Source organism: Leptodactylus fuscus, chromosome 5 (genome assembly GCF_031893055.1).
Source record: "Leptodactylus fuscus isolate aLepFus1 chromosome 5, aLepFus1.hap2, whole genome shotgun sequence".
Lineage (NCBI taxonomy): Eukaryota > Metazoa > Chordata > Amphibia > Anura > Leptodactylidae > Leptodactylus > Leptodactylus fuscus.
This window is the reverse complement of record NC_134269.1, coordinates 157524614-157540968: the sequence shown is the minus strand read 5'-3', so window position 1 is coordinate 157540968 and position 16355 is coordinate 157524614. Positions and strand designations below refer to the sequence as shown.

The window sequence follows — 16355 nt, the reverse complement described above, 5'->3', positions numbered from 1 at the left end:
ATATGAAGGGAGATTAGTGTGCACTTTGGTCTGTAGTGTGCACAATCCTCAATCCACAGTTTGTGAAGTCAGGTCTCCACATAAACTCCTGCAAGATTTTATTCATAGGCAAACATGGACAGCCCTGGTGCTGCTACTGTATTTAACTCACAGAGGATTAACTAAATCAATACATGATAAAAGAGCCTCTGCTGTGAGCAGGGCAAGATCTTTATTGCTTCAGTCTCTGAATGTAAACTATTCATCATAAAACAAGACAGATATTAGTAAACTGTCCAATATTTTATTATAAGTAAGTGTAAAGAGAACCTGTCAGGTGATTTTTCCACCATAAACTGGCCCCAACATGTGCAGGATGAAGTAATTCCCTTTTCATTGTTGCCCTCTGGAACCTTTCGATTGCAGCGAAGTGAAGTTCTAAATGTCTGAAGGGTACCCCTTACTTGATGGCTTAAACCTAACTTTTATTAAATAATTTGCTAAAATTCATTCTTAATATTCCCACTACACAAACACATACACACCCAGGACCCTATATTCCACCTGGTCCCTATAAGTAAAAATAACTTAGGAGGGGGGTTGGTTCCTGTCAGTTCAAGGGTTTAGAATCCAGTTGGTGGTTTCACTGGATTATTTTAACTGTCAAGAAACCCCTTTCCATGTGACCCCTTCCTAATACCACACCATGTAAAACCAGACAACCAGCACCATATGGCCAACAAAGAGTTAATTGCTAAGGGTTAACTGCAATGAGGGCAACACCCATAGTGTCTCTTGTGGGTCAGTAACACAAGTGGCCTGTTTAAATGCAGGACTAAACAAAAAAAACCATATTCATGCAGCCCAGCTAATTCCTGGCCAGTCTAACAGTGCTACAGTTGTCTATCAATACATCATATTTCTCATTTATCTCTCTATCTCTCGACGTGTTTCGCCTCAAAAAGGTTCATCAGGAGAGCGATACTTAATAGCAGAGTGGAGTAGTACATAAAATAATAAAGAGCTGCGGTGAAAACCACAATTCCTGCAGCCCTGGTGGTGGGCTGCAGTGCTGGTAGTGAGTCAGACTAAAGCAGGCAGCCCTACATTTCTTGTTTGTAATATGGTTTGCATCTACAACATTTATATACATTGTGGGGAAGGTAGCTTGGTAGAAGCAGTGGTACGGACCCAAACAGTCAAGACAGGGACATAAACTGTGCAGCAACTGTTTATTTAGAAAAAACAGGAAAATAAATAAACCTTCACTTCAGGCCCAAATGAGTAAAACAAAATACAGCCTTAACTTCAGGAAAAAATAAATCAAAATCCTGCTCATCCAAGCGACTAACTATACAGAATTAATAACCTAACTATATACGTGTGGCTTACTATCAGCCTCACGATAAACACAAGCACAAATTGATCTCACCATTCTCAGAGTTACAAGACAGACCCAGGCACCTCCTCACTTCCTGGATCTGCTCTGAAGTGTAGGCTCTTCAGCCTTTTATGGGCCAGTAACGAGCCTCAGGACCCACACCTGGGGCTGAAACCTATTCCAGACCTGCACTGGACCACACATAAGTCAGGAATCTGGGACTGATATAACATTTATATAAATTACTTTTTTGTCTTTACTTTAGGGGGAGGCAATAAAGGAGAACGGAATTCCAGAGGTACACCCCAAAATGAGCTGTGTAAATTGCTAAAAGAGTCCTCTTTACTGGAGCTAGCAGTACAGGGTGAGCTCTTCATCTACTGGTATTAAACTGTGAGCTAGACTCAAATGGTCTTCAAATATATAAAGATGTGTATGTGTGTGTGTATGTATACTACTGTATATACAGTATTGGCTAGAAGTATTAGCACCCCTGCATTCTGTCAGATAATACTCATTTTCTTCCAGAAAATGATTGCAATCACAAATTCTTTGGTATTATTATCTTCATTTAATTTGTCTTCAATGAAAAACCACAAAAAGAATTGTTAAAAAGCCAAATTGGATATAATTCAACATCAAACATAAAAAAGGGGGTGGACAAAAGTATTGGCACTGTTTGAAAAATCATGTGATGCTTCTCTAATTTGTGTAATTAACAGCACCTGTTACTTACCTGAGGCACCTAACAGGTGGTGGCAATAACTAAATCACACTTGCAGCCAGTTGAAATGGATTAAAGTTGACGCAACCTCTGTTCTGTGTCCTTGTGTGTACCACATTGAGCATGGAGAAAAGAAAGAAGACCAAAGAACTGTCTGAGGACTTGAGAAGCAAAATTGTGAGAAAGCATGAGCAATCTCAAGGCTACAAGTCCATCTCCAAAGACCTGAATGTTCCTGTGTCTACTGTGCGCAGTGTCATCAAGAAGTTTAAAGCCCATGGCACTGTGGCTAACCTCCCTAGATGTGGACGGGAAAGAAAAATTGACGAGAGATTTCAACGCAAGATTGTGCGGATGGTGGATAAAGAACCTCGACTAACATCCAAACAAGTTCAAGCTGCCCTGCAGTCCGAGGGTACAACAGTGTCAACCCGTACAATCCGTCGGCGTCTGAATGAAAAGGGACTGTATGGTAGGATACCCAGGAAGACCCCACTTCTTACCCAGAGACATAAAAAAGCCAGGCTGGAGTTTGCCAAAACTTACCTGAGAAAGCCAAAAACGTTTTGGAAGAATGTTCTCTGGTCAGATGAGACAAAAGTAGAGCTTTTTGGGAAAAGGCATCAACATAGAGTTTACAGGAAAAAAAAAAAAGAGGCCTTCAAAGAAAAGAACACGGTCCCTACAGTCAAACATGGCGGAAGTTCCCTGATGTTTTGGGGTTGCTTTGCTGCCTCTGGCACTGGACTGCTTGACCGTGTGTATGGCATTATGAAGTCTGAAGACTACCAACAAATTTAGCAGCATAATGTAGGGCCCAGTGTGAGAAAGCTGGGTCTCCCTCAGAGGTCATGGGTCTTCCAGCAGGACAATGACCCAAAACACACTTCAAAAAGCACTAGAAAATGGTTTGAGAGAAAGCACTGGAGACTTCTAAAGTGGCAGCAATGAGTGCAGACCTGAATCCCATAGAACACCTGTGGAGAGATCTCTTGATGACAGTTTGGAGAAGGCACCCTTCACATCTCAGGGACCTGGAGCAGTTTGCCAAAGAAGAATGGTCTAAAATTCCAGCAGTGCATTGTAAGAAACTCATTGATGGTTACCAGAAATGGTTGTGCGCAGTTATTTTGTCTAAAGGTTGTGCTACCAAGTATTAGGCTGAGGGTGCCAATACTTTTGTCCTGCCCATTTTTGGAGTTTTGTGTAAAATGATCAATGATTTGACTTTTTTTTCATTCTCTTTTCTGATTTTTTCATTGCAAGCAAAGTAAATGAAGATATTAATACCAAAGAGTTTGTGCTTGCAATCATTTTCTGGAAGAAAATGAGTATTATCTGACAGAATAGGGGTGCCAATACTTTTGGCCAAGTGTGTGTGTGTGTGTGTGTGTGTGTGTGTATATATATATATATATATATATGTATGTATATATATATATATATATAATGTGTGAACCTAGAGGGCACTGTAGAGTGACCAAAAACAGGGTTGAAAAGGACCCTGACTACACCCATACCATACAGGTGCACTGTGGACCAGTTGGAGACGGACAGCAGGTCTGTCCCGAGAAGACTGGATTCCAGAAAGGACTTTGAGTCAGACTGGTGTGAAGAAACCTCAGCAGAGTATCTTGCCCTCAATAGATTAGTCAGGGTTCAGGAAGTGAGGTATTGCCCTGTGTATGTATGTTCTGGCTCCAATAAAGATTTTCCATCATTGAACATGATGCTGGTTGTTAAATAAATATATATACTACAGACCAAAAGTTTGGACAAACCTTCTCATTCAAAGAGTTTTCTGTATTTTCATGACTATGAAAATTGTAGATTCACACTGAAGGCATCAAAACTATGAATTAACACATGTGGAATTATATACTTAACAAAAAAGTGTGAAACAACTGAAAATGTGTCTTATATTCTAGATTCTTCAAAGTAGCCACCTTTTGCTTTGATTACTGCTTTGCACACTCTTGGCATTCTCTTGGTGAGCTTCAAGAGGTAGTCACCAGAAATGGTTTTCACTTCACAGTTGTGCCCTGTTAGGTTTAATAAGTGGGATTTCTTGCCTTATAAATGGGTTGTGTTGTGCAGAAGTCATGAGGATACTCAGCTGATAGTCCTACTGAATAGACTGTTAGAATTTGTGTTATGGCAAGAAAAAAGCAGCTAAGTAAAGAAAAACGAGTGGCCATCATTACTTTAAGAAATGAAGGTCAGTCAGTCCGAAAAATTGGGAAAACTTTGAAAGTGTCCCCAAGTGCAGTTGCAAAAACCATCAAGCGCTACAAAGAAACTGGCTGACATGAGGACCGCCCCAGGAAAGGAAGACCAAGAGTCACCTCTGCTGCGTAGGATAAGTTCATCCTAGTCACCAGCTTCAGAAATCGCAGGTTAACAGCAGCTCAGATTAGATACCAGGTCAATGCCACACAGAGTTCTAGCAATAGACACATCTGTACAACAACTGTTAAGAGAAGACTTTGTGCAGCAGGCCTTCATGGTAAAATAGTTGCTAGAAAACCACTGCTAAGGACAGGCAACAAGCAGAAGAGACTTGTTTGGGCTAAAGAACACAAGGAATGGACGTTAGACCACTGGAAATCTGTGCTTTGGTCTGATGAGTCCAAATTTGAGATCTTTGGTTTCAACCACCGTGTCTTTGTGGGACGCAGAAAAGGTGAACGGATGGACTCTACATGCCTGGTTCCCACCGTGAAGCATGGAGGAGGAGGTGTGATGTTGTGGGGGTGCTTTGCTGGTGACACTGTTGGGGATTTATTCAAAATTGAAGGCATACTGAACCAGCATGGCTACCACAGCATCTTGCAGTGGCATACTATTCCATCCGGTTTGGGTTTAGTTGGACCATCATTTATTTTTCAACAGGACAATGATCCCAAACACACCTCCAGGCTGTGTAAGGGCTATTTGACCAAGAAGGAGAGTGATGGGTGGGGTGCTATGCCAGATGACCTGGCCTCCACAGTCACCAGACCTGAACCCAATCGAGATGGTTTGGGGTGAGCTGGACCGCAGAGTGAAGGCAAAAGGGCCAACAAGTGCTAACCATCTCTGGGAACTCCTTCAAGACTGTTAGAAGACCATTTCAGGTGACTACCTCTTGAATCTCATCAAGAGAATGCCAAGACTGTGCAAAGCAGGAATCAAAGCAAAAGGAGGCTACTTTGAAGAATCTAGAATATGAGACATATTTTCAGTTGTTTCACATGTTTTTGTTAAGTATATAATTCTACATGTGTTAAAGGGGCTCTATCAGCAAAATTATGCTGATAGAGCCCCACATATGCGTGAATAGCCTTTAAAAAGGCTATTCAGGCATTGCTAATGTTATATTAAACTACCCCCCCCCCCCCCCCCCCCGTTTTAAAATAATATCCTAAAAAATATGATAATCATACCTTATCATGTTCCCTGGGCGGGCATGCTCGGTCCTACGTCATCTTTAGCTACGCCTACATCTTCTTTCTTCTTGCAGCGATGTCCTCGAGTCCCGTCTTCTTCGTCTTCTTTTTCCGGCGTCATTGCTTGTAATCCCGCGCCGGCGCAGTAGCAGGGGTACAGTAGCAGGGATACTGAGCATGCTGAGTCATGAAAATACAGAAAACTCTTTGAATGAGAAGGTGTCCAAACTTTTGGTCTGTACTGTATATATACACACATAACAATATATACAACAATATATATATCTGCTTTACTGATATACATATGCTAAGGTGTTCTACCAGCAAAGCATTAGAAATTTTCATAGCATTGTAGGAGAATACTTCAAAATCAGCATCTGCTATTTACTTGTAAAATTCTGTGTCTGAATGTTATTCATATAAAATCTCAGTCTCTAACCAAAGGAGCAGACTAGGCAAACTAAAGAGCATGTAACATAACTGATGACTTAATCGCGTACAATAAGATAAATGTACTGCAAAAAGAAATAAATCATTCAAAAACAAACGTTCGCCAAGCATCCTCGAAGATTCACAAGATGCCAGACACCGCCAAAGGCAGCATTACATTGTCTAAAATTAGTTTAAATGTTCCTACTGCCACGTACAATTCACACTGGGACTGATGATATATTGATAACCAAGTTGTGGAATGCAGCAGAGCTATCTATTGTGCCGGATGTGTATATGGAGGTCTGCATTGCTTTGTCTCTTTTGTGTCTGTTTCAGAAAAGGATGCTGTGTCTGCAGAAGCTGTTGTGAAGTTTTCCAAATTGGCATTTAGCTATGAACACTGGGAAGCATTTGATGCCATTATAGCTCCATTATATTCATATCTACAGGTAATAAGATAAAGCAGTCTAGAATTGTTATCAGTATTGACAGTATTTTCTTATTTATCAAGGCAAGTTATTTTCCCCTAACTACAGAGTCCATGAGTATGAAACCCACTGAAACACCCTTGAAATCTCATGAGATCACCAGTTTGCAATCATTTGGTTCAGAAGTCTGTGTTACAGTGCCTTTATCTGTTGGAATACTAATATATGTGTTTCATATTTTCATATTTCATGCATTGGTGTGAAATAAGTAGAAATGGATATACAGCGCAGAATGAAACAATGCTTGACGATATGGAAAGTTAAGGAAAATGGAAACCGGGAAAGCATTAATCACTTCTGTCATGTATGCCATCCATATGGCCAATAGATGTGGCTGCAAAGGTTTCCAGTTTTATTCTCTAACCATAGAGACACAAATAGAAAAGAGAATCTGCCACTTATTCTTGCTAATCACTTTTATTAATCACAATTCATACAAATGTGTTTGACATTTCAGTCCCACACTAGACCTTTTACAAACCATTGGATTGCTTATAAGTAAACTGTGCCAATAGCAGCTTTGTATTATAGCCGCTGCCGCTTTGGAATGGCGCCATTAATTGTGATTAATAGACTTGATCAGCAGCGTATAAATGAGTGTGGGGTCTCTTTTCAATTTGTTATAAGGAATGTGATCCTGTCTGAGCTCTGTCTACTACATATTGGAGTGTAATCTCCAAGGAATAAAGTCATTCATAGACTAAAGGACCACAATGGGTCAAACAAACATTTGTAAGAACATTTCTGATCATTACCCTGTATAAACATGAGGGCGATCAGTCAAGAAACATGCAAACACTTCTGTGGGCATAAAAGATCACTTGTTGGCTGCACATCTCCCACTGAAGATGTCTTACTGACAATATGGAAACTGTATGGGGATGAACTCTTGTATCAGCTTTTTATTGTCCTTATGCGGACATGCTGTTATTTTGTGGTTTGGTGTTTGTTACCAGGCAGAAAAGGAAAAAGACTAGAGATGAGCGAACAGTGTTCTATCGAACTCATGTTCGATCGGATATTAGGCTGTTCGGCATGTTCGAATCGAATCGAACACCGCGTGGTAAAGTGCGCCATTACTCGATTCCCCTCCCACCTTCCCTGGCGCCTTTTTTGCTCCAATAACAGCGCAGGGTAGGTGGGACAGGAACTACGACACCGGTGACGTTGAAAAAAGTAGGCAAAACCCATTGGCTGCCGAAAACATGTGACCTCTAATTTAAAAGAACAGCGCCGCCCAGGTTCGCGTCATTCTGAGCTTGCAATTCACCGAGGACGGAGGTTTCCGTCCAGCTAGCTAGGGCTTAGATTCTGGGTAGGCAGGGACAGGCTAGGATAGGAAGGAGAAGACAACCAACAGCTCTTGTAAGAGCTAAATTCCAGGGAGAAGCTTGTCAGTGTAACGTGGCACTGACGGGCTCAATCGCCGCAACCCAGCTTTCCCAGGATCCTGAATGGAATACACTGTCAGTGTATTCCCGTATACCCGATATATACCCCCCATACCCGTTCCAACGGTGTGCCCCCCCACCTTCACCCCAGAAATACCCTGCAAGTCCCCTAGCAATAGAATTGGGGCTATATACACCCACAATTTTTACTACTGGTATACAGTGCCATTGTCTGACTGGGAATTCAAAGAGTATATTGGGAATACAAATACCCTCATTTCTTGCTACTGCCATATAGTGCCAGTTTCTGACTGGTAATTCAAAGAATATATTGGGGTTACGTGCACCCACAATTTTTACTACTGGTATACAGTGCCATTGTCTGACTGGGAATTCAAAGAGTATATTGGGAATACAAATACCCTCATTTCTTGCTACTGCCATATAGTGCCAGTTTCTGACTGGGAATTCAAAGAATATATTGGGGTTACGTGCACCCACAATTTTTACTACTGGTATACAGTGCCATTGTCTGACTGGGAATTCAAAGAATATATTGGGGTTATAAATACCCTCATTTCTTGCTACTGCCATATAGTGCCAGTTTCTGACTGGTAATTCAAAGAATATATTGGGGTTACGTGCACCCACAATTTTTACTACTGGTATACAGTGCCATTGTCTGACTGGGAATTCAAAGAGTATATTGGGAATACAAATACCCTCATTTCTTGCTACTGCCATATAGTGCCAGTGTCTGACTGGGAATTCAAAGAATATATTGGGGTTACGTGCACCCACAATTTTTACTACTGGTATACAGTGCCAATTTCTAACTAGGAATTCAAAATGCGCAAGGCTCCCGGAAAGGGACGTGGACGAGGCCGTGGGCGAGGTCGGGGGAATGGTTCTGGGGAGCAAGGTAGCAGTGAAGCCACAGGGCGTCCCGTGCCTACTCCTGTGGGGCAGCAAGCATTGCGCCACTCCACAGTGCCAGGGTTGCTTGCCACATTAACTAAACTGCAGGGTACAAACCTTAGTAGGCCCGAGAACCAGGAACAGGTCTTGCAATGGCTGTCAGAGAACGCTTACAGCACATTGTCCAGCAGCCAGTCAGACTCTGCCTCCTCTCCTCCTATTACCCAACAGTCTTGTCTTCCTTCCTCCCAAAATTCCGAAGCTTTACAGAACAATAACCCAAACTGTCCCTGCTCCCCAGAGCTGTTCTCCGCTCCTTTCATTGTCCCTCAACCTGCCTCTCCACGTCACGATTCCACGAACCTAACAGAGGAGCATCTGTGTCCAGATGCTCAAACACTAGAGTCTCCTCCATCTCCGTTCGATTTGGTGGTGGATGACCAGCAACCCACCCTCATCGACGATGATGTGACGCAGTTGCCGTCAGGGCATCCAGTTGACCGGCGCATTGTGCGGGAGGAGGAGATGAGACAGGAGTTGGAAGAGGAAGTGGTGGATGATGAGGACACTGACCCGACCTGGACAGGGGGGATGTCAAGCGGGGAAAGTAGTGTGGATGTTGAGGCAGGTGCAGCACCAAAAAGGGTAGCTAGAGGCAGAGGCAGAGGTCAGCAGCTTAGGCGAAGCCAGGCCACACCCGGAATCTCCCAAGATGTTCCAGTTCGTACCCAGCCCCGAAAAACTCCCACCTCGAGGGCACGTTTCTCGAAGGTGTGGAGTTTTTTCAAGGAATGCGCCGAGGACAGATATAGTGTTGTCTGCACAATTTGCCTCTCGAAATTGATTAGGGGCTCTGAGAAGAGCAACCTGTCCACCACTTCAATGCGCCGTCATTTGGAATCCAAGCACTGGAATCAGTGGCAGGCAGCAACGGCAGGACAAAGGCCGCCTGCCGTTCACGCCACTGCCACTGCCTCTGCCACTGCCTCTGCCTCTGCCACTGCCACTGCTGACTGTGCTGGCGATGCACTCCAGAGGACGAGCCAGGACACCACTTCATCTGCCTCCGCCACTTTGTTGACTTCTACCTCATCCTCCCCTGGTCCTGTCTTATCTCCTTCTCCTGCACCATCAAAGGCACCATCAGGCGTTTCTTTACAACAACCCACCATCTCTCAGACATTGGAGCGGCGGCAGAAATACACTGCTAACCACCCACACGCGCAAGCCTTGAACGCCAACATCGCTAAACTGCTGGCCCAGGAGATGTTGGCGTTCCGGCTTGTTGAAACTCCCGCCTTCCTGGACCTGATGGCAACTGCGGCACCTCGCTATGCCGTCCCTAGCCGTCACTACTTCTCCCGGTGTGCCGTCCCCGCCTTGCACCAGCACGTGTCACTCAACATCAGGCGGGCCCTTAGTTCCGCGCTTTGCACAAAGGTCCACTTGACCACCGACGCGTGGACAAGTGCATGCGGACAGGGACGCTACATTTCACTGACGGCACACTGGGTGAATGTAGTTGAGGCTGGGACTGCTTCCCAAACTGGCCCGGTGTACCTCGTCTCCCCGCCTAACATTCCTGGCAGGGACACGAGAAGAACACCCCCCTCCTCCTCCTCCTCTACCGCCTCCTCCTCCGCCACCGCCTCCTCCTCCGCTGTTAGATTGACCCCAGCTACGAGTTGGAAACGTTGCAGCACTGGCGTTGGTAGACGTCAGCAGGCTGTGCTGAAGCTGATCAGCTTGGGGGACAGACAGCACACTGCCTCCGAGGTGAGGGATGCCCTCCTCGATGAGACGGCAATATGGTTTGAGCCGCTGCACCTGGGCCCAGGCATGGTCGTTTGTGATAACGGCCGGAACCTGGTAGCAGCTCTGGAGCTTGCCGGACTCCAACATGTTCCATGCCTGGCCCACGTCTTCAACCTAGTGGTGCAACGTTTCCTAAAGAGCTACCCCAATGTTCCAGAGCTACTGGTGAAAGTGCGGCGCATGTGCGCCCACTTTCGCAAGTCGACAGTAGCCGCTGCTAGCTTAAAATCTCTCCAGCAACGCCTGCATGTGCCACAACACCGGCTTTTGTGCGACGTCCCCACACGCTGGAACTCAACGTTTCAGATGTTGAATAGAGTGGTTGAGCAGCAGAGACCTTTGATGGAATACCAGCTACAAAACCCTAGGGTGCCACAAAGTCAGCTGCCTCAGTTTCACATCCATGAGTGGCCATGGATGAGAGACCTTTGTGACATCCTACGGGTCTTTGAGGAGTCCACAAGGAGGGTGAGCTCTGAGGATGCGATGGTGAGCCTTACAATCCCGCTCTTGTGTGTTCTGAGAGAATCCCTGATTGACATCAGGGATAACTCAGATCACACAGAGGAGTTAGGGATAGCATCCGATCCGTCACAGCTGGAGAGTAGGTCCACACATCTGTCCGCTTCACTGCGTTTAATGGAGGAGGAGGAGGAGGAGGAAGAAGAGTTGTCCGATGATGTGATGGTGATACAGGAGGCTTCCGGGCAACTTCGAATCGTCCCATTGTTGCAGCGCGGATGGGTAGACATGGAGGATGAGGAGGAAATGGAGATTGAACTTTCCGGTGGGGCCAGAGGAGTCATGCCAACTAACACTGTGGCAGACATGGCTGAGTTCATGTTGGGGTGCTTTACAACCGACAAGCGTATTGTCAAAATCATGGAGGACAACCAGTACTGGATCTTTGCTATCCTTGACCCCCGGTATAAAAACAACATCTCGTCTTTTATTCCGGTAGAGGGGAGGGCCAATCGCATCAATGCTTGCCACAGGCAATTGGTGCAGAATATGATGGAGATGTTTCCAGCATGTGACGTTGGCGGCAGGGAGGGCAGTTCCTCCAGTAGGCAACCAAGTTCTCACCGGTCCACACAAACGAGGGGCACACTGTCTAAGGTCTGGGACACCTTGATGGCACCCCCTCGCCAAAGTGCCGCCACGGAGGGTCCTAGTGTCACCAGGCGTGAGAAGTATAGGCGCATGTTGCGGGAATACCTTTCCGACCACAGCCCTGTCCTCTCCGACCCCTCTGCGCCCTACACGTATTGGGTGTCGAAGTTGGACCTGTGGCTTGAACTTGCCCTATATGCCTTGGAGGTGCTGTCCTGTCCTGCCGCCAGCGTCCTATCTGAGAGGGTGTTCAGTGCAGCCGGTGGCATCATCACTGACAAGCGCACCCGTCTGTCAGCTGAGAGTGCCGACCGGCTCACTTTGATAAAAATGAACCACCACTGGATAGAGCCTTCATTTTTGTGCCCACCTGTGTAAAGCACCCCAACATGAAACTCCATGTCTGTACTCAACCTCTCCAATTCCTCCGCATCCTCATACTCATCCACCATAAGCGTTGCACAATTCTGCTAATACTAGGCTCCCTCCAACATGATTTCCCCCAACTCTGCTGGTTAGAGGCTCCCTCCACCCTGATTTCCACCAACTCTGCTGGTTAGAGGCTCCCTCCACCCTGCTTTCCCACAACTCTGCTGGTTAGAGGCTCCTTCCACCATGAATTTGCCCAAACTGGGCTGTTTAGAGGCTCCCTCCACCATGAATTGGTCCAAACTGGGCTGGTTAGAGGCTCCCTCCACCATTAATTGGTCCAAACTGGGCTGGTTAGAGGCTCCCTCCACCATGAATTTGCCCAAACTGGGCTGTTTAGAGGCTCCCTCCACCATGAATTTGCCCAAACTGGGCTGTTTAGAGGCTCCCTCCACCATGAATTGGTCCAAACTGGGTTTTTTAGAGGCTCCCTCCACCATGAATTGGTCCAAACTGGGCTGGTTAGAGGCTCCCTCCACCATGAATTGGTCCAAACTGGGGTGGTTAGAGGCTCCCTCCACCATTAATTGGTCCAAACTGGGCTGGTTAGAGGCTCCCTCCACCATTAATTGGTCCAAACTGGGCTGGTTAGAGGCTCCCTCCACCATTAATTGGTCCAAACTGGGCTGGTTAGAGGCTCCCTCCACCATGAATTTGCCCAAACTGGGCTGTTTAGAGGCTCCCTCCACCATGAATTTGCCCAAACTGGGCTGGTTAGAGGCTCCCTCCACCATGAATTGGTCCAAACTGGGGTTTTTAGAGGCTCCCTCCACCATGAATTGGTCCAAACTTGGCTGTTTAGAGGCTCCCTCCACCATGAATTGGTCCAAACTGGGGTGGTTAGAGGCTCCCTCCACCATTAATTGGTCCAAACTGGGCTGGTTAGAGGCTCCCTCCACCATTAATTGGTCCAAACTGGGCTGGTTAGAGGCTCCCTCCACCATGAATTTGCCCAAACTGGGCTGTTTAGAGGCTCCCTCCACCATGAATTTGCCCAAACTGGGCTGGTTAGAGGCTCCCTCCACCATGAATTGGTCCAAACGGGTTTTTAGAGGCTCCCTTCACCATGAATTGGTCCAAACTTGGCTGTTTAGAGGCTCCCTCCACCATGAATTGGTCCAAACTGGGGTGGTTAGAGGCTCCCTCCACCATTAATTGGTCCAAACTGGGCTGGTTAGAGGCTCCCTCCACCATTAATTGGTCCAAACTGGGCTGGTTAGAGGCTCCCTCCACCATGAATTGGTCCAAACTGGGGTTTTTAGAGGCTCCCTCCACCATGAATTGGTCCAAACTTGGCTGTTTAGAGGCTCCCTCCACCATTAATTGGTCCAAACTGGGCTGGTTAGAGGCTCCCTCCACCATGAATTGGTCCAAACTGGGTTTTTTAGAGGCTCCCTCCACCATGAATTTGCCCAAACTGGGCTGTTTAGAGGCTCCCTCCACCATGAATTTGCCCAAACTGGGCTGGTTAGAGGCTCCCTCCACCATGAATTGGTCCAAACTGGGGTTTTTAGAGGCTCCCTCCACCATGAATTGGTCCAAACTTGGCTGTTTAGAGGCTCCCTCCACCATTAATTGGTCCAAACTGGGCTGGTTAGAGGCTCCCTCCACCATGAATTGGTCCAAACTGGGTTTTTTAGAGGCTCCCTCCACCATGAATTTGCCCAAACTGGGCTGTTTAGAGGCTCCCTCCACCATGAATTGGTCCAAACTGGGGTGGTTAGAGGCTCCCTCCACCATTAATTGGTCCAAACTGGGCTGGTTAGAGGCTCCCTCCACCATGAATTGGTCCAAACTGGGGTTTTTAGAGGCTCCCTCCACCATGAATTGGTCCAAACTTGGCTGTTTAGAGGCTCCCTCCACCATGAATTGGTCCAAACTGGGGTGGTTAGAGGCTCCCTCCACCATTAATTGGTCCAAACTGGGCTGGTTAGAGGCTCCCTCCACCATTAATTGGTCCAAACTGGGCTGGTTAGAGGCTCCCTCCACCATGAATTTGCCCAAACTGGGCTGTTTAGAGGCTCCCTCCACCATGAATTTGCCCAAACTGGGCTGGTTAGAGGCTCCCTCCACCATGAATTGGTCCAAACGGGTTTTTAGAGGCTCCCTTCACCATGAATTGGTCCAAACTTGGCTGTTTAGAGGCTCCCTCCACCATGAATTGGTCCAAACTGGGGTGGTTAGAGGCTCCCTCCACCATTAATTGGTCCAAACTGGGCTGGTTAGAGGCTCCCTCCACCATTAATTGGTCCAAACTGGGCTGGTTAGAGGCTCCCTCCACCATGAATTGGTCCAAACTGGGGTTTTTAGAGGCTCCCTCCACCATGAATTGGTCCAAACTTGGCTGTTTAGAGGCTCCCTCCACCATGAATTGGTCCAAACTGGGGTGGTTAGAGGCTCCCTCCACCATTAATTGGTCCAAACTGGGCTGGTTAGAGGCTCCCTCCACCATTAATTGGTCCAAACTGGGCTGGTTAGAGGCTCCCTCCACCATGAATTTGCCCAAACTGGGCTGTTTAGAGGCTCCCTCCACCATGAATTTGCCCAAACTGGGCTGGTTAGAGGCTCCCTCCACCATGAATTGGTCCAAACGGGTTTTTAGAGGCTCCCTTCACCATGAATTGGTCCAAACTTGGCTGTTTAGAGGCTCCCTCCACCATGAATTGGTCCAAACTGGGGTGGTTAGAGGCTCCCTCCACCATTAATTGGTCCAAACTGGGCTGGTTAGAGGCTCCCTCCACCATTAATTGGTCCAAACTGGGCTGGTTAGAGGCTCCCTCCACCATGAATTGGTCCAAACTGGGGTTTTTAGAGGCTCCCTCCACCATGAATTGGTCCAAACTTGGCTGTTTAGAGGCTCCCTCCACCATTAATTGGTCCAAACTGGGCTGGTTAGAGGCTCCCTCCACCATGAATTGGTCCAAACTGGGTTTTTTAGAGGCTCCCTCCACCATGAATTTGCCCAAACTGGGCTGTTTAGAGGCTCCCTCCACCATGAATTGGTCCAAACTGGGTTTTTTAGAGGCTCCCTCCACCATGAATTGGTCCAAACTGGGCTGGTTAGAGGCTCCCTCCACCATGAATTGGTCCAAACTGGGGTGGTTAGAGGCTCCCTCCACCATTAATTGGTCCAGACTGGGCTGGTTAGAGGCTCCCTCCACCATTAATTGGTCCAAACTGGGCTGGTTAGAGGCTCCCTCCACCATTAATTGGTCCAAACTGGGCTGGTTAGAGGCTCCCTCCACCATGAATTTGCCCAAACTGGGCTGTTTAGAGGCTCCCTCCACCATGAATTTGCCCAAACTGGGCTGGTTAGAGGCTCCCTCCACCATGAATTGGTCCAAACTGGGGTTTTTAGAGGCTCCCTCCACCATGAATTGGTCCAAACTTGGCTGTTTAGAGGCTCCCTCCACCATGAATTGGTCCAAACTGGGGTGGTTAGAGGCTCCCTCCACCATTAATTGGTCCAAACTGGGCTGGTTAGAGGCTCCCTCCACCATTAATTGGTCCAAACTGGGCTGGTTAGAGGCTCCCTCCACCATGAATTGGTCCAAACTGGGTTTTTTAGAGGCTCCCTCCACCATGAATTTGCCCAAACTGGGCTGTTTAGAGGCTCCCTCCACCATGAATTGGTCCAAACTGGGCTGGTTAGAGGCTCCCTCCACCATGAATTTCCCAAAACTTGGCTGTTTAGAGGCTCCCTCCACCATTAATTGGTCCAAACTGGGCTGGTTAGAGGCTCCCTCCACCATGAATTGGTCCAAACTGGGGTTTTTAGAGGCTCCCTCCACCATGAATTGGTCCAAACTTGGCTGTTTAGAGGCTCCCTCCACCATGAATTGGTCCAAACTGGGGTGGTTAGAGGCTCCCTCCACCATTAATTGGTCCAAACTGGGCTGGTTAGAGGCTCCCTCCACCATTAATTGGTCCAAACTGGGCTGGTTAGAGGCTCCCTCCACCATGAATTTGCCCAAACTGGGCTGTTTAGAGGCTCCCTCCACCATGAATTTGCCCAAACTGGGCTGGTTAGAGGCTCCCTCCACCATGAATTGGTCCAAACGGGTTTTTAGAGGCTCCCTTCACCATGAATTGGTCCAAACTTGGCTGTTTAGAGGCTCCCTCCACCATGAATTGGTCCAAACTGGGGTGGTTAGAGGCTCCCTCCACCATTAATTGGTCCAAACTGGGCTGGTTAGAGGCTCCCTCCACCATTAATTGGTCCAAACTGGGCTGGTTAGAGGCTCCCTCCACCATGAA

At 47.0% G+C, this 16355-nt stretch overlaps 1 protein-coding gene across 1 annotated transcript in view; it reads left to right on the top strand.

Moving 5' to 3' along the window:
* The window catches only part of CFAP54 (cilia and flagella associated protein 54), a 263167-nt gene that overhangs the window by 38109 nt on the left and 208703 nt on the right, over positions 1–16355 (top strand). Inside the window, 2 exon segments of the mRNA XM_075274556.1 lie at positions 1626–1724; positions 6281–6393. Coding sequence (XP_075130657.1) covers positions 1626–1724; positions 6281–6393 — 212 coding nt within the window.